The 18,805-nt window shown below is 40.4% G+C and overlaps 2 protein-coding genes across 3 annotated transcripts in view; both read right to left on the bottom strand.

The window, feature by feature from the left end:
• Positions 1–2,868: 2,868 nt before the first annotated feature.
• Positions 2,869–16,417, bottom strand: plekho1a (pleckstrin homology domain containing, family O member 1a). Of its 2 annotated transcripts, none has more exons than XM_074612966.1 (10): positions 16,150–16,417; positions 15,104–15,253; positions 10,227–10,367; positions 8,664–8,768; positions 8,405–8,506; positions 7,984–8,310; positions 7,677–7,774; positions 7,397–7,559; positions 7,139–7,251; positions 2,869–6,866 (listed from the first exon to the last, which is right to left on the bottom strand). In XM_074612966.1, the coding sequence occupies exons 1-10, from the start codon at positions 16,174–16,176 to the stop codon at positions 6,041–6,043; spliced, it is 2,052 nt and encodes a 683-aa protein (XP_074469067.1). In that variant the 5' UTR covers positions 16,177–16,417; the 3' UTR covers positions 2,869–6,040. The 2 variants fall into 2 exon arrangements, with proteins under 2 accessions (XP_074469067.1, XP_074469068.1); XM_074612967.1 differs by having other exon boundaries at positions 7,990–8,310.
• Positions 16,418–17,941: 1,524 nt separating this feature from the next.
• The window catches only part of vps45 (vacuolar protein sorting 45 homolog), a 6,465-nt gene continuing 5,601 nt past the window's right edge, over positions 17,942–18,805 (bottom strand). Inside the window, exons 14-15 of the mRNA XM_074612995.1 lie at positions 18,605–18,736; positions 17,942–18,205 (exon numbers count right to left, since the gene is read on the bottom strand). Coding sequence (XP_074469096.1) covers positions 18,124–18,205; positions 18,605–18,736 — 214 coding nt within the window. The 3' untranslated portion in view covers positions 17,942–18,123. The remainder of the gene's footprint in view (positions 18,206–18,604; positions 18,737–18,805) is intronic.

Below are 18,805 nucleotides of genomic sequence, written 5' to 3'. Positions count from 1 at the left end.
CACTGTATGTTAAGAGGAAACTAGGTTTGGATCTAGTTTTCCAAAATAAAAGCCCCATAATAAATTTGTTTATTATTTTCTCCATTAATTGATTGGTTTGTAACAATAGTGAAAATAGTGAGAGATGATGTCACAGTAAATAAAACACTGTGCATGTGCGTGTGCGTGTGCATGTGCATACGTGCGTGTGTGTTTAAATATTTACTGTCTCTGAGAGCTTTTTGCTCGTCATGATATTTTTATAAGACACAGATACATGAACACACACGCTGCGCTGTGATTGGACAGAACCAGCAGGACAGGTCGATGACATCACTCTGACCTCAGCGCTGCACTTTGTGTGTGTGCGTGTTGTTGTTGATGATGATGTCACTGTTCTCTGTGTGTTGATAATAAACAGGAAGTATTTTTAGTTCTGTTGCTACGAGAGCTTCTCCTCTTCATCATGCTCCTCTTTTAATTCTTCTTCTCCTTCATCCTCTTCTTCTTCTTGTTCTCCTCCTGTTCTTCATCCTGCTCCTCTTCTCCTTCTTCTCCTTCATCCTCCGCCTCTTCTTTTTCTTCTTCCTCTTCCTCTCCTTCTTTTCCTTCATCATCATCTTGCTTCTCTTCCTCCTCCTCTTCCTCCTCTTCCTTCTTCTTCTTCTTCTTGCTTCTCTTCCTCCTCCTCTTCCTCTACCTTTAATGACTTTATATTCTGCTGGTAGTTTAATCTATAATAATACATCATCATTTATTAGTTGATTATTTTTGTTTTAATAAACTGTAAAGTAACTAAAGCTGTCAGATGAATGTAACGGAGTAAAAAGTACAGTATTACCTCCGAGCTGTAGTAGAGTAGAAGTATAAAGATAAATACTGAAGTAAAGTAGGATAAAAAGAAGGAATAAGGGATGGAGGAGAGGAAATGAGGAAAGATGGAGGAGAGGAATAACGAGGTCGAGGTTTTGAACAGACGCTGCAGGGCTCTGACTCACAATAACACACAATAACACACAATAACACACACACACCATCCCCCAACACGCACACACACACCTCTATAATCCCTCCTGTTTTAAATGAGAACAAACTGTAACACTGACCTGGTACACACACTGGACCGCTGAGTGTGTGTGTGTGTGTGTGTGTGTTAATAAAACATGCAATACACTCACTCACACACACACACACACACACACACACACACACACACACAAACTAGAAGAGGAGCATCAGACGGCGAGCGTGATGATGACACACTGAGAGAATCAGTGTAAATAATTTATTGGACTCTGATGTGAACACGAGTCAGACTCTCAGTAAATAACCCAGTTAGCGCACACACACGCACACACACACGCACACACACACACGCACACGCACACGCACACACACACACTGGGTTAACCAGATTAACCCTTTAGGGCCCATTGACCATCATTTGAATATAAACTGAAATAATGGAGGCCGCTTCCACCTACTTCCTGTCTTTGTGCTAAACTAGGTTAAAGCTGCAGTAGGCAGAATATTTTGGCATCATTGGGCAAATATTCCATAATAACCTTTCAGCATATTGTAATTCAAGTGTTCTGAGAGAAAACTAGACTTCTGCTCCTCCTCATGGCTCTGTTTTCAGGCTTTAGAACATCTAGCCCGTGACGGGAGACTTTGACCAATCACAGGTCATTTCATTGAGAGAGCGTTCCTATTGGCTGTGCTCCGGTCATGTGACCAGAACTTGGCGTTCCTTCACCAGATTTCACGATGGCGGCGGCGTCACAAACTTTCTCATTCTACAGCTAAACCATGCACTACAAGATGATTCTGAACACATCTGAGGAGAGAAATAGGCATTAACGTAACAGAATAGTGATTCATATTTTATCAGCGCTGCCTAGTTTGACCGGCCGGCTCTCATAGACGACAGCTGGACAGCAGACCTCAGATCAGCTCTTACTGCTTGTTTCCCTCCGGTCTGTGAAATCTTGCAGATGCCGTTAGGAGCACCGGAGGACACAGAGGAACATGATATTTTTCAGGTTACCTGTTTCATGTACTTTGTGCTAAGCTAGGCTAGCAGTTCCCCCCTGCTTCCAGTCTTTGTGCTAAGCTACGCTAACCATCCTGGATGTAGACAAAGACAGGAGGCTTCATAAATAATTGTCAGACTGCTCGTTTACGGTGGATTTAATGTTCAGTGTCTGATGTGGTGACACGCAAACACAGCAGATTAGTCATTAAGAAATGCTCACACATGCATACACAATCACACACACACACACGCACGCACGCATGCACACACACACACACACACACACACACACAGTGTTGGTGTGTGCGTGTTGTAGAGGTGGAGTTGTGTAATGGAGCGATGCTGTTTGTGCTGCCCTACATCTGCTCTGCATTACAGCTCACTGACCTGACTGTGTGTGTGTGTGTGTGTGTGTGTGTGTCACTCTGGGCAGTCGGCCAATAGCGCAGCTGGATTCTCGGATCATGTGACCAGAGTCAGGATGTGTGATTTCTGCTCTCGTGTCCAAATTCAGGATTATAAACTCATCCTGAGTCAAAGCCACGTTCTAAAGTTAACAGACTTTAAAACATCCTTTAAAGGTTTAAAATAATATATATATATTTCTATTTATGGACACAAAAGTTAATATAATGTGGAGTGAGCAGAGACTGTCGACATATAAAAGACAGCTTTTGTCTACAGATGCATATAAATGAGCCAACCCTGTCACCAGACTTAATGTTAAAATTGGGCGATTAAAGCTTTTTAAAGTAAATTCTTTCATGTCTGTGAGACATAAATTTATTTATTTGTTATTATCCGTATCAGAATTCATCTGTTTTAGAGTAACACACATCAAATTTTGCTTTCAAGGATTATTTTTATTCAAACAAGAAACAGTTCAGCCAACGGGGTGAGACGAGTCCACCTGTTCTCAGGTCAGCTTGTTTTTAGGAACTTTCTAGAAATGTTTAATCACAGAATCAATAAAATTAATATTAAAGAGCAGCTGGAATAACCTCACTCCATTGGTACATTTCTTTAGCTTATTTTATTTTGCATGTGAAGACGAGTTCTAGACGCTCAAACAGAAAACAAACAGTGTTTTTTTTGGCTCCATTTACCCACAATGCATTGCCGTATACAGTAATTCAAACAACATCATTCAAAAAACATCAATATATAAATCTTTAAATAAAATGAGCAAAAAAAGAAAAGAAAACATTTAAAATAACTTCATATTTTAACAAAGTGGAAAGTTTGTTCTAAATGTGTATAAACTTTAAAATAAATAAATAAATAAAACTAAAAACATTTGTTCAACATCTTTTCACCAACATCACTTACAGTACAATGAATCCTTAATAAGTAATCGCTCACAGTGTCAGTGCCTTCTTTTACATACTGAGTTCATCTGATAAATGTGCAAAAACACTCAAACTGGAGAAAAGTTAAAACGTCGTGACTGACGAACAGAAACTCTGAGATAAATTAATGTGAACACTAAAGTTACAGCTCCAACAACCAACACAAAAAGTGACTTTAAAATAGAAAATATCAGTTTAATGATATTTGATTAATATGTAAACGATTGAAACGTTGGCAGCTCTTCATGTCATCCATATTCCCAAAAAAGTGCATTTTTTAATAAAGAAAAACATATATTGTTGTGTAGGACTGCAGCTAACAATCATTTCTAATTAATATTAATATTAGTTATTTGTGAGTCAATAAAATGTTTCCTTAAACCAACAAATGTTTAAATTGTTTTGTTTGATAAATCAGTTAAACTGAGTGATTAATTTTATGCCAATAAACTAATAGTACACAATTATAGAACGATGGTTTCAGCCCTGTTTGTATTCTATTAATATTTCTTACAGTATTTAAGTAAGTAATATATATTTCACCGACACGTAAATGTCACCATGTTCGTTAGTGACACGTAGATTTCGTCATGTCTTGTTAACGTCATGTAAATTGTTATGTATGTTAGCAACACGTACATTTTGTCATTTAACTCTGGGACACGTAAATTTCATCATGTGTTAGCATCATGTAAATTTTGTTATGTATGTCAGCGACAATAAAATGTCATCATGTATATTAGCATCATGTATATTTCATCATGTATGTTAGCGACACGTAAATTTCGTCATGTTTGTCAGTGACACGTATATTTCATTATGTATGTTAGCATCATGTAAATTTTGTCATTTAAATCCATAATGCGTAAATTTCATCACGGATGTTGGCAACATTTAATTTTCCTCATTTAAGTCATTTAAATCAATTTCATCATCTATGTTAGTGACGCGTTCATTTTGTCGTGTATGTCAGCGACAATAAAATTTCATCATGTATGTTAGCAAATTATGAATTTCATCATATATGTTAGCGACACATACATTTCGTCATGAATGTAAAGCGTCATGTAAGTTTCATCATGTATGTTAGCGACTTGCAATTTTCGTCATTTAAGTCCGTAATGCGTAAATTTCATCATGTATGTTAGTGACACGTCAATTTCTTCATGTGCTTATGTCATAAGTTTCGTCTCTTTCAGAAGATACCTTGGTCATAATTCTGTAAAAACAATTCTAAGGGATCCTTATCAAAAATGCATCTTTATGTTATGCTGTGTGAACATAATCCCTATGGGCCAAAACATCGGGTGTTTTTTTTTTTTTTTTGGACTAAAATAAATATGGGTCCTGAATCGTCCAGTATCAGTCGGGTACTACTTGTGCTAACTGAATGAGTAAAATGCAGCACTAAAGCACAACTATCAGCTGGTGTTAGACTGGCTTCAAGGTGGATCCTGCTACCTGAAGTGGAGATCCTGTTGTAAATGTCCTTGTGTCGTGTTACGTATTCTTAAATTAATAGTACATTAATAATACCACTCAGCAAATCTACAGCCAAGTAGCATTATAGCAACGATAAACAGTACATATTGCACAGAGAGTTGGAGGAACAGGATTTTACAACAGTACATATTTTGCCCCCGAGCAGGTTAATGAAGCCACGCTTTTTGTTCCGTTACAGCTGATTAACAAGTAAAGTGTTAGAGAAGACATATTCTTTGTTTCTTATTGACATTATTGCTTATTCTCTCTTCGTGGTGCAGAACATTAAACTCCCTGATTTTTCTTGTCAAAACTCACCGTTAATGTTTGAAACATCTTATTAAAATATTAACAGTGAGCTAGAAGGACGTTTTGGGAGAGATAAACGGGGCTACAACTAAATCAGAGACTGACAATTTATAAGATTGTATTAACAGAAATGTCACACAATAAGACATAATATATATATTAGCAAATAAATCAGGTAACGGATATTTAAATTATTAATAATCATAGTGGATACACCACCGTGCCCGTAGGAAACATAGTGCTCTTCAGTGCCTTCATGATTTTGTCATATTGAAAAAGTTCCCCATTGTATAAACGTTGACATCTTTGCTTAAAAAAAGTCTCTTTAAATGACAAATTGTCTTTTTTTTTTCATCTTCTCAAAACCCTGAATATCTCGTCCAAAAAACTCACGAGGGAAGAACTTGTCTTTGAAATCAACAGAGAGGCGTTTCACTTCACTTTCAGCAATAAAAGACAAAGAAGAGAAACATGCAGCACCATTAGAGAAGGTGAAGGGGAGTGCCTCTCCATTAAAACTGCATCAACTCAAATTAAATGTGACACATCTGTCACACAAAGAGACTTTGTGAATAAAAACGGGCAGCAGAAGAGAGAGGGCGTCTGACTGATGACAGTCTAGTGCACTGTGGAGGATTAAAGTCATTAAACCTCCTGGGAAGAACTGTATCGCTGGTTTCAAAATAATCCACATTTGCTTAAGTGTTCACGTGCATCCCACCATCCCTGGATTAAAAGATGAAAAACATTTGAGAAATAGAATTAAAAATCCCAAAATTATGCAAAATCCTTGTCTGCTTTTTTTGCGTGTAAGCATGCTGAAAAACGCTGCTACTTTCATTGAGAAAATTCAATTCAATGAATATTTGTAAGAAAAACTTCCTCATCAAGGTGTCTCCGACTCGTCGTCCTCCTCAGGTGATGTTGGCGAGGTGGGCGTGTCGTCCTCATCTGCTGTCGTGGTCGCCTTGGGCAACCCAGCCGCTGTCGATGTCATTTTCTCGTAGGTCCTCCTGCGCTGCCGCCGCAGTGTCTGGCTCTGCAGCTCCTTCACCTCCTGCAGGACCTCCTGCGCCTCCTTCCACGATGACACGGCCTCCTCCAGGAGGCGCTCGGCCTCGTCACGCCTCCTCTCCACATCCTGGTCCTCCTCCGACAGCAGGGAGGGAGGTGAGGAGGGCGGAGGTGGAGACAGGCGGTGCTTGTCGGGGGTTTTGGACTGCGTGGACTCGAAGGATCCAGAAGGGGTTGGGGAGTTCTTCTGACTCGGACAGGACGACTCCTTGCTGCTCCCCAGACGAGGGGAGTCGGTTTCACTGCCTCGTCGCGAATCAGATCCTTTAACCTGAGAGAAGACGGATCCTCCGATGCTTGAAGGGGATTCAAGTGACTTCGGTACAGGAGAGTCGTCCTCCTTGTTGGGACAAGAGGAGCTAGAGGATCCCTTTAGCTTTGGTGAACGGACTGTGTCAGAGCTCTTTGTCCGAGGAGAGTCGGTCCCGGTCAGACGAGGTGAATCTTTCAGTCGAGGAGATTCGTTTGCTTTAGCGGCAGGTGAATGGGATCCTCTGGAGCGAGGCGAGTCGGCCCCTTTGGAGCGATTCCTCTTGGCTTTGGATCGAGGAGACTCTCTTCCTCTCAGACGAGGAGAGTCTTTGCCCCGGAGGCGAGGAGAGTCGCTGCTCCTGCTCCTCGGAGATCCAGACGACCTGCTGAAGAGGACAACAAGAATCAGTTAAACCTTGATCCTACTTGGATTCAAAGTGCAGGCTTAGCATGGTATTCCATACGTCTCTCTCCTCAGCAACGTTTTCCAGCTCTTCCTGGGGGACCCCGAGGCGTTCCCAGACCAGACCAGATATATAATCTCTCCAGCGTGTTCTGGGTCTACCCTGGAGCCTCTATAAAGTGTACGTGAAATATTTTGTGTCATGGACAGAAAGACCCCCAAGACTTTGGGAGGTTGAAATATTATTAAACCAACCTGGAGTGAGGAGAGTCTGAGCCCCTGAGGTGGTGGAGGCGAGGAGAATCAATGCCCTTCATATAGGGTGAGCTTTCTCCTCGTTCTCTCTCTGCTTTGGCCTTCTGCAGCTCCTGTAAATCATAACACACAACATTAGTCTTAACTATATCCAATTTCTTTCTTATATTATCTGCTTCTGAACTGTCTCACCATACAGTCCGTCAATTAGAAACCAACTAGCTAAGCTCAATGAACTCATGGATGAAGCGGTCGTACCTGCAGTCTCATCTCCTCCAGCAGCTCCTGAGCTCTCTGCATCCTCTGGGCGATGAGGCTCTGCAGCTGACCGACCGGCTGTACTGAAGCCCCGCCCCCTGCCTCCTCCTCAGTCGGACAACGCCGAAGAGCCGAGCGCAACTCGGAGCGAATCATCGCCGGTCTGAAGGCAAAGGAGGAAGACGGTAAGGACAAGGACGCAATTTGCTCATGTGAATGTGGTTTGTGAGGCGAGGAGCCATGTTGTGATAGTTTGTTTCATCATTAGGTGTTTGTGCACCTGGAGGAGAGGACTTCATCCATGGAGGCACAGCGACTCCGTCCCTGCATGCTGAACCTCTTCCCTGGCTGCGGCGTTTGTGACTGAGCCTGAAGGACCTGAAAGGTAGCACAAGTCTGCTGTTTGTATCTGTGGTTCAATGGTACATGGGGGGGCATCCTGGTTTAGACTAAGCACATGTTTGCATTATAACAACTGACTTATACCGATGTACTAATGTTTTTTTGGGCTTACATTGAGTACTCTTGATGACACATAGAGTTCTAGTTATGATCTACAAGGGCCAGAATGTCAAGAGTTTCCCAACCTGCACATGCTGGGTCTTGTGGACCTTGGAGGCCTCCTGGTGGGTCTGATTGCCCCAGGACAGCTCACTCCCCCTGGGCAGACTGCTGGTCTTCACCTTGGGCTCCTTGGAGGCCACCCGCAGCTTTGACACGTCGGTGCCGGCTCGTTGGCGAACTCCGACCCCCGAAAATCCAACAGCTGCCACCTGTCCACACGAACCCCCCCTCAGCAGGTCAAGTTGGAAGTTCTCCCAGGATTCCCGGGAGTTGCCATCGTAGTCCTGTAAGAAACCGTCCTCCTCAGCAACCAGGTCGAGGGTCAGCATGCCGTGGGAAGAGGTGGACGCCTGGGGTGAGTGATCACAGACGAGATGATGTTAATGATGTTTTGATTAAGAGAAGCTTGATCGAGTTAAAATGAAAGATAAGAGATCCCAGTACCACGGCCATGAGGTGTCCTCTGGTCGGCAGCCGGCGGCCATGAGGGATCTTTGCCCGGTCTCTGGTGGGATGAACCAGCGCACTGTCCTCCTCGAGGGTCACCTGCACAGACACATAGAAACTGACTCTGAGGATAACTGTGACACAGCTAAAACAAACACAGATTGGTGAGGAGCCCTTTTTAATGAGGTATTTAACCATTTCATCAGTGTCATCAAGGTTTACTACGGGTAAACGTCAACCAACACGCCGCCCATACCTCGTCTAAAATGCGGTTCTTGGCTTTGATGATTGCTACATTGAGGGCATTGACCCATGACTCCTTTTCCTCCGGACTCACCGCCAGAAACACGAGGTTAGGAACCTGCAAAAACAAAAACCTTCATTATGTTTGCTGAACAATACAGATACAGTAAGCTTTACCCGTCCATGCTTAACCAGCCGGACACAAACAAACTGACAGAAATATTCAGGAAACCCAAGACAGCCATCTGTCAAGCCAAGTTCAAACAAATCTTCAAAATGCCGCGAAAACTAAAATTTACATTAATGTTAGCTAGTGTAGCTAATGTATTTTAGTGTTTGGGGTTGTTTTTTATTAAAAAAAAAACACTACATAAGTCGCCAAAAAACAACAACAACAACAACAACAAAATTAATACAGAACAAGAAACAACAACAATGTCACACTGAAACAGACCAAAGTACAAAATCAAACACAATCATATAACATCAGCAGGCTAACAACCTGAATAAATAACAAAACATTAGGATATAATAAATAAATAAATAAATAATTTATACAAAATTAATTTCATCATTATATAGAAAACCTTGACGGCCTCTCGGGGTAATTACAAAAAGAAAATACTTTAAATTTTACATTTGATGTTCTTTTTAATTAACTATAGCCCTCAGCTTCAATAAACCGTTCCCAATGTAATTACTATTAATTATTACTAAAGTTATTAGCTGCTGCTAATGTTCCGTCGTGTGCTCTCCTGCGTACTTCATGTTCTTCATGTTATTTAACTAATTCATATTCTTTGCAGTTAATCTCATATCTAACTAATGCAAATCTAACTAATCTTCTGATTTAAGTGTCATGGCAGATTAAATGTTTATTAGTGTTGCATGCAGATATTTACCGTTAAATATCAGAGAAGTCTAATAGCCTACATTTTAATTTTAATATACAATTAATGTTCAAGAAGAATGTCACTGTAACTCCTGACCGATCAGGAGGACGAGGAGATGCTGTATTTATGTCTTTATATTTTGAGAAATAGAGTTCAGTAAATTAGAAATCAGTTGACTTTATGTGTTATGTGATGCCGGCTCTGTGTGTCTGTAATAAACTGCAGCATGTGGAAGCGTTCGGACTCTGCAGGGATTATTCTGCTGTAACTCGTCCTCTGACGGACTAATGGGATTCTACGGATTAAACCTTTTCAGAGGAGAGAAAAAAAAACACAACACCGCTCGGCCAATCGGTGCGGTCGAGGCCGAGCGAGTGGGCGGGGTGAACTCTGATCCACCAATCACGAGACGGATGTAGGAGGAAATCCACCAATGACGTGTCAGCGTGAGTCAGGCGGGTCAGAGTAATCTCTGAGCACAGAGGACGAACACGAGAGGATGAAGATGAATAAAGACTCAAAGAATCACTGAAACATCTCAGTAACTATTATTGGATGGATGGTGATGAATCATCGTTCATGTTCCCCTGAGGATGATCCTCTGACACTTCATCTAGCGCCATCATCAAGAGAGCACAATTATTCTCTAATAACTGATGTTCTGTGTGGATGAAGTGACTCACGGTGTTTCCTGGCCGTCGGCAGCGCAGCAGCGTGAAGCGACTGTGGTTCTTCTTGCTGCGACTCTTTGCTTTCCTCAGCTCCTCCGAACGCTCGTAATCCGCCAGGTCGAACACTTCCTGCGCCTTCCGCTCGTCTTTCACCTGCAAAACACACAAAACACACTCGTTCACATCAATATTCAGACGTACGAGACGTCAACGGAACCTCAAAGTAGGAAACACAATGCGTATCAATCAAAATATGAATGACGTGTAACGACAAACACATTGGACGTGACAACACTGTGACGGGAGTCCTGGAAGAGGTTTTAATGGTCCTGGGGTTTTAGTCGTCCTTGAGGAGGTTTTAGTGGTCCTGAAGGAGGTTATAGTGGTTCTTGAGGAGGTTTAGAGGAGGAGGTTCCAGAGGTCCTGGAGGAGGTTATAGTGGTTCTTGAGGAGGTTTAGAGGAGGAGGTTCCAGAGGTCCTGGAGGAGGTTATAGTGGTTCTTGAGGAGGTTTAGAGGAGGAGGTTCCAGAGGTCCTGGAGGAGGTTATAGTGGTTCTTGAGGAGGTTTAGAGGAGGAGGTTCCAGAGGTCCTGGAGGAGGTTATAGTGGTTCTTGGGGAGGTTTTAGTGGTCCTTGAGGATTCACACACAGAGTGAGCAGCTGTCAATCATTGATGCTCTGAGACAGAAATGATCAGAGTGACACGTCTTCCCTCATAAACAATCTCTGAGCTCAGCTGCTGTTTGATTTGATGTAATCAGGTTAAAGACACACACACACACACACACACACAGGTGCAGTGACACAGATATAACTGTAACACCTGGGTACACTTCAGTTGTACTTTGCTTATCGCGGCCGACAACGTTTGTACTTTTACTTGAATAAGGGTTTGAATGCAGAACTTTCACTTGTAACAGAGTATTTCTACTGTAGTACTAGTATACGCGTATACTAGTACACGAGTATACTAGTACAATACTATCTACAATTCAAACTCTTCAGTGATGAACACAAGTCGTCCTTTAATCACATGATGTTCTCAGCTGAGTTCTGCAGATATTTGAAGCGACCATATTGTTCATTAACTCTCATGTTTCGCCTGATTCGTCTCAAATGGACAAACTAAAACTGAACCGCGGTCGGTGTTTCTACATCAGGAACACGAAGGAACACAAAGGAACAAGAAGGAACACGAAGGAACACGTAGAACACAGAGGATCAAGAAGGAACACGGAGGAACAAGAAGGAATACGAAGGAACACGTAGGAACACGAAGGAACACGTAGGAACACAGAGGAACACAAAGGAACAAGAAGGAACACGGAGGAACACGTAGGAACACGAAGGAACACAGAGGAACAAGAAGGAATACGAAGGAACACGTAGGAACACGAAGGAACACAGAGGAACAAGAAGGAATACGGAGGAACACGGAGGAACACGAAGGAACACGTAGGAACACAGAGGAACACAAAGGAACAAGAAGGAACACAGAGGAACACAAAGGAACAAGAAGGAACACGGAGGAACACGGAGGAACGTGAAGGAACAAGGAGGAACACAAAGGAACACGGAAGAACACGGACGAATAAGAAGGAACACGGACGAACACGGAGGAACATGGAGGAACACGAAGGAACATGGACGAACAAGAAGGAACACGGAAGAACACGGAGGAACGTGAAGGAACAAGGAGGAACACGAAGGAACACAAAGGAACACGGAGGAACACAGAGGAATAAGAAGGAACATAGAGGAACATTAAGTAACACTGAGGAACATTAAGGAACACAGAGGAACTTTAAGGAACACAGAGGAACACGGAGGAACATTAAGGAACCCAGAGGAACACAGAGGAGTCGGCTGTAGTTTAGATGACGGAGACACTGAACGGAGTCTTTGCAGTAAAACGTTTCAGTTTGAGTGAAATGAGTCGACATGTTTGATTCATCAGAGACTTTCTAACTTCGTACAACTTTAATCACAGAGTTCATGTGAGGCTGACTGCAGTATTTATACTGTCAAAATAAAGTACTGCTGCTACAGCTGAAACTCACTGCTATTACTGCTACTACAGTTGTTCAAAATACTATTATTTGCTACCACCAATGTTACTACTACTAGTAATACTAGTAATATAACTTCTATAACTCTTACAACTACCATGTCTATTACAACTAATACATAAAGCACTACTGATTTTACTACCAGGCTTACATGTACTAGTAGTATTACTGCATGTTTTCAAATCCATACAGGTTATTAACATTTAACTGTTATATTTTTAAATATTATGGATTATTGAAGGAATTTTCCCAGCACACATTTCAACTGGCCACAGCAGGAAAACCCACAGGTGTTATTAACATGATTAATGACAATAAGTAAAGATGGAGTTTATTTCACAACAATGACTGGCTAGCTGTACATTATCCCACTACTTACTGAAGAAATCAATAATTTGAAACAAAAAAGGTCTGCAACAGTCCGACATCAGAGCTCCGCCCATAGCAACGGTCTGTCATACGTAGCAACGGCCTGCCATGCGTAACAACGGCCTGCCATATGTAACAACGGTCTGTTATACATAGCAACGGTCTGCTTTACGTAGCAACGGTCTGCTATACGTAGCAACGGTCTGTTATACGTAGCAACGGTCTGTTATACATAGCAACGGTGTACTATACGTAGCGACGGCCTGCCATACGTAGCAACGGTCTGTCATACGTAGCAACGGTCTGTCATACGTAGCAACGGTCTGTCATACGTAGCAACGGTCTGCTATACGTAGCAACGGTCTGCTATACGTAGCAACGGTCTGTTATACGTAGCAACGGTCTGCTATACATAGCAACGGTCTGCTATACATAGCAACGATCTGTTATACGTAGCAACGGTCTGGTATACGTAGCAACGGTCTGTCATACATAGCAACGGTCTGCTATACGTAGCAACGGTCCGTTCTAGTAGCAACGGTCCGTTCTAGTAGCAACGGTCCGGTATACGTAGCAACGGTCCGGTATACGTAGCAACGGTCCGGTATACGTAGCAACGGTCTGTCATACGTAGCAACGGTCTGTCATACGTAGCAACGGTCTGTCATACGTAGCAACGGTCTGCTATAAAGAAATAACAGACCGTAGAACGCCGTGGTTGACCAATCAGAAATGAGTATTCAACAAAGCGGTGTAATAAATAACATTAATCGATGGCTCGGTGCACAAAACCAGGAGCCTCAAACTGAAGCAGCTAAATGGAATTCAGCCGTCACTCGTTTTATTATTTACATCACGGACTAAAACATGCGCTGTCCCTTTAAATCTGTTAAAGGTCAAACACACACACACACACACACACACACACACACACACACTGATTTAAATTCAGATCAATTCCAATCAACCAGCTGTGAGACACATCCATCACTGTGTGTCTTTAAATCCCTCCGGACCGTCAGGGTGTGTTCACATCAACAAGGTCACATGATGAGGTCAGAGTGCGTGCGTGTGTGCGTCACGTGTAGAAGATGGTGGTGTTTGTCGATGTCAATACGATCAATATGACGCCTGAGCTTCAGTCAAACGTGTAATATATAGATCATATACATACAAACAGATCAATAATCAATACTAACTGTTTTAACAGAAACAGAATGAAATGATTGGCTGTCTCCACAGTGTTGCATGATGGGCGATTATCCACAGTGTTGCATGATGGGAGATTACTGTTGAACTTGGATTATTTTTCAGTGAGCTCTAAATATTGAGTTAGTCCCTCTGTAGTCGATCAGTGGTTAGAGGTTTAAACTGGGATTATATTCACATGATACTCCAGTAGTGCTAACCCTGGACTACAGGTATAAACTTCATCTTCATCATCTTCATCATCTTCATCATCTGTGTATCTGCGGAGCTCTTTGTGAACAGTACTTGTGACTCAGCAGAATATTCAGCGTTCAGTTACATAACAGCCTGTTATATATATATATATATATATATATATATATAAAGTGAAGTTCTGCTGAGTCAGAGAAGAGTCAGCATCACCTGCTGCACACCTGACCTCCGCGGTGCCTTCAGGGACAACCTGAGAATCAGTTACATCGTCTTTCTGTCCGTTGGTGAACGTCTGTTTGACGCTCAGAGAACGACATGATAATACCAACAAAGAAGAAGAGACTCCGCTGAGGGAGGTTAAAACTAAACTCTTCTACTCAGTTTCATCATTTACTGAAAGAAATAAGGAAGGAAGGAAGGATGGAGGAAGGAGGAAGGAAGAGGGAAGGAAAGAAGGAAGGATGAGGGAAGGAAAGATGAGTGGAGGAAGGAATAATATGGGGAGGAAAGAAGGATCAAGGAAAGGAGGAAGGAAGGAAGAAAGGAAGGAAAGAAAGAAGGAAGGATGGAGAAAGGAAACAAGGATGATTGACAGAAAGATGGAAGATGGAAAGATGGAGGAAGGAAAGGAGGAAGGAAGAAAGTAAGGAAAGAAAGAAGGAAGGATCGAGGAAGGAAGAGGGAAGGAAAGAAGGAAGGATGAATGGAGGAAGGAATGATATGGGGAGGAATGAATGATCAAGGAAAGGAGGAAGGAAGGAAAGAAGGATGATGGACAGAAAGATGGAAGAAGGAAGAAAGTAAGGAAAGAAAGAAGGAAGGAAGGATGGAGGAAGGAAAGACGGTATACTGTATATGTAGTATATATATACTACAGTATATAATATATATGTGTATATATATACTACAGTATATAGTATATTGGTGTATATATATATATATATGCTACAGTATATAGTATATATGTGTATAATTATATATACTAGACTATATAGTGTATATGTGTATACCGTTTGTATAGAATATGAAGTACCGATCGTGGTCCTCACCTCCTTGTCAGAGATGTAGAGCTGGTCTCCTCTCAGGACCACATACCGGTTCCTCCAGAGCTCTCTGAAGATCCCCCGACCACAGAACTTCCTGATCCAGCCCACCTTCTCCGAGTGCTGGACGGCCTGCTGACCCGAGTCCTGAAGGCCCTGAAACACCAAAATACAACAACAGTAGTGTACACGTTTCCTTTTAAAAACGCTGTATATTTATTATTCAATATTATTTTTCAATATTATTATTCAGTGTTATTAGTAGTGGTATTTTTCAATATTATTATTAGTATTATTATACAGTATTATTATTATTAGTATTATCTTTCAGTATTATTATTCAGTATTATTATACGGATTATTATACAGTATTATTATTAATATTATTTGCTATTATGATTCAGTATAATTATTTGTATTATGATTCAGTGTAATTATTATTATTATTATTATTATTGTTATTATTATTATTTAGTATTATTAATAATTTTTTCAGTATTATTATTATTATTATTATTATTATTCACTATTGGTTATTATTATTATTATTATTATTATTATTATTATTCACTATTATTAATCAGTATTCAGTCTGCTAAACAGAAATCAGTTTATTAATGGTGTTTAATTGTAAACAGTAATTTTCCTGCTAAAAATTAACACAATGTTAAATATTTCTACATGAATATTATGATGTGGAATAATTAACATAAAGATGCAGAGAATACTCCGTTATAAAGGCATATTACACAGATTTATATTCATAATATTCAATGAATTCTCCTGTTTTTACTACACTGAAATGAATATTACTGACTGACTGATTATATTATATTAATATATTATATAAAGGTGTTTAATGACACGGTGTTAATGTAGCTGCTCCCTGAATAATAATTATAATTATGGGATGTTGTGAATGGGTTGTGGATGTTATGAATGATGTATTAATGTATAAATATAATAACCCCTCTGTTAGAGTATTATTATTATTATGGGATGTAGTGAATGATGTATTGATGAACCGGTGATGATGATGATGATGATCCTACCCGTCTGCTCTGGTTGCTCTTCTTCATCCTCCCTCCGCCGCTCCGGGGCTCACCGGACGGTCTCACCGACTGGAGGAGGAGGTTCAGCCCGGCTCCGGTAGCTCGGTGCCCGGTAGATCCTGGAGTCGGTGTCGGTGTGTCCGGTAGTCCGTCCGGTTCCTCTTCAGCTCCACACAGTCTGTTGTCTGAACCGAGGCAGCATCCTCCCGGTGCGCGTGTGTGTGTGTGTGTGTGTGCGCGTGGAGGCAGATGCTCCCGCTCTCAACACACGTGCACGCGCTCTGACACGCGGACGCGCACGGTAGCCTACATTCCGGTAAAAGGAGCACGTCACCGCCATCTAGCGACACACACCTCAAACAAAGAGCCCATCATTCACAGGATTATTGATTATTGATTATTGATTATTGATTATTGATCACACACATTAGAATGAACACTAGATGCGAAAACATCTAAGAAATAATAAAAAAAATTATGAAAACAATAATAATAACATGTTTGGAAGCTGTGATAAGAAATAAACATTTACATCACTTTCCTTCTTTTATATTATTTTTTTGTCACACCCACAAATCAGTTTTAATGAAATCGACTTTAAATTAATCAAATCACTTGATCATTTATCGCTCCCTATCTTTATATTCTCTATTAATGTTTGTTGCTTCCTCAGACACTTTTCTGTTCTATTCTCCCATCATGCATCACTGTGGGGACATCGACTAAATAGAGGTTTGAATCATTTCATTCTTCTTTAAATAATAATAATGAATGAATCTGTTTTTATCTCTATTGAAGGAGAGAAGAACAGCTGACATCTCCAGATAAAGATTAATTTATTCCTACAGTTAAACATCATGTATATATACATACATATATATGTATATATGTGTGTGTGTGTGTGTGTGTGTGTGTGTATATATATATGTATATATATGTATATACTGTATATGTATGTAGAATTATATACATGTATATATATGTATGTATAAATATATGTATGTATATATATGTATATACATATATATTTGTATATGTATGTATAAATATATGTATGTATGTATGTATATATATGTATATACATATATATTTGTATATGTATGTGTGTATATATGTATATATATTTATGTATATATATATGTATGTGTGTATATATATATGTATATATATAGATGTATGTATATACAGTATATATGTATGTATCTATGTATGTATATGTATATGTATATATGTATGTATATGTATATATGTATATGTATGTATATATGTATGTATATATGTGTATGTATGTATGTATATGTATGTGTGTATTGGATTGGACGAGGCTGATTCAAATGACTTTCTACTTTCTTTAACTATATATACAGTAAATATAGTTAATGATTATATACTAAAGAAAACATTTATTCATATAATATTTAATTTCTGCCAATAGATCCCTCTAAATGTTACACACTGGTCGTCAGGAGTACAAGTCATTCATTTAAAATAAGTATTAAAATCAAAATGTATTTAAAGTATCAACAGTAAAACTACTTTTTACTTTATATAATTTTTTTTAATGTGCTAGAGGTAAACAAGAAAGGCTGTAAAAATATATAAATTAACAAACTCTAAATACTAGAGGGAGTTTTTCTAATGTTTTGACCAAAAATAAAGCTAGCACATCGGTGATAGGAAACTGCTGTTATAAAGAAAAAAAACAACTTCTTCTAATGTTAAACTTTTTCTGTTTTAACTTAAATTGACAGTGGAGACAGAAATAAGATGAATAACGACACGCCGTCTCATATTTCTCAACATTATTGGTGTTTTATTTTAATTTATACATTAATGAAACCACACAGAAACACTTTAAAGGGACGTTCCACCTCATCAACACGTCCACGTTTATTAACTATATAATATAACACACAGAGAAACAAGGAATGTTGTTTGTCTCCATCCATCTCTTCACCACTTGCTTGCTTGTGCTCAGCGCCTGCTGCCCTGGCGACTACTTCCTTGTGCTCTGTCGCCGCTGGGACCCGCCGTCGACATCACTTCCTCCAGGAAACTGAGGGAGGAGTAAACACACCTGGACCGTCATCGCGGTTTCACTGCACCACATTCACCTGACAGCTGTAGTTACTTAGTTACTCGTTTTAACCTTTCTTAAAGACCATCATATAGTCAGTAACCATGGTGACGTATTTAGTGGGCGGAGCGTTAAGTGGAGGCAGAATAATTCTCTGAACATGTTAGTTAACGCTGGCTAGCAAGTATTGTTGGCTTGTTTTTTTAACAATAGCTGAAGAAAATACTAGTTTCTCTCAATATGTGCCGTCACTCACTCTCCAGGATCACCAGTGTTAGTTGAGAAAATTAACATTAACTAATAGGACCAGATTAGCCGACCCCTACGCCGCTAACCGCAGCAGAAGGCTAAATATTAGTGTGTGTGTGTGTTCGTCACCTCTTGGTGTTGTGGATGCTACTTCCTCCCAGGACGATACGGACTCCAGGTGTGCTTCGGTTCAGGTTGTAAACAGTCAGAGCTTCTTCATACATGGCTCCACCAATCACAAACACCACGATGTCCTGAGGCCTGTAACACACACACATTGATCCACAGTGAAGCTTCAGAGAAGTGAAGTTAAGATGTTCCGATTCAACA

Source organism: Sebastes fasciatus, chromosome 17 (assembly GCF_043250625.1).
Source record: "Sebastes fasciatus isolate fSebFas1 chromosome 17, fSebFas1.pri, whole genome shotgun sequence".
Lineage (NCBI taxonomy): Eukaryota > Metazoa > Chordata > Actinopteri > Perciformes > Sebastidae > Sebastes > Sebastes fasciatus.
This window is presented reverse-complemented; position numbering and strand designations above follow the sequence as displayed.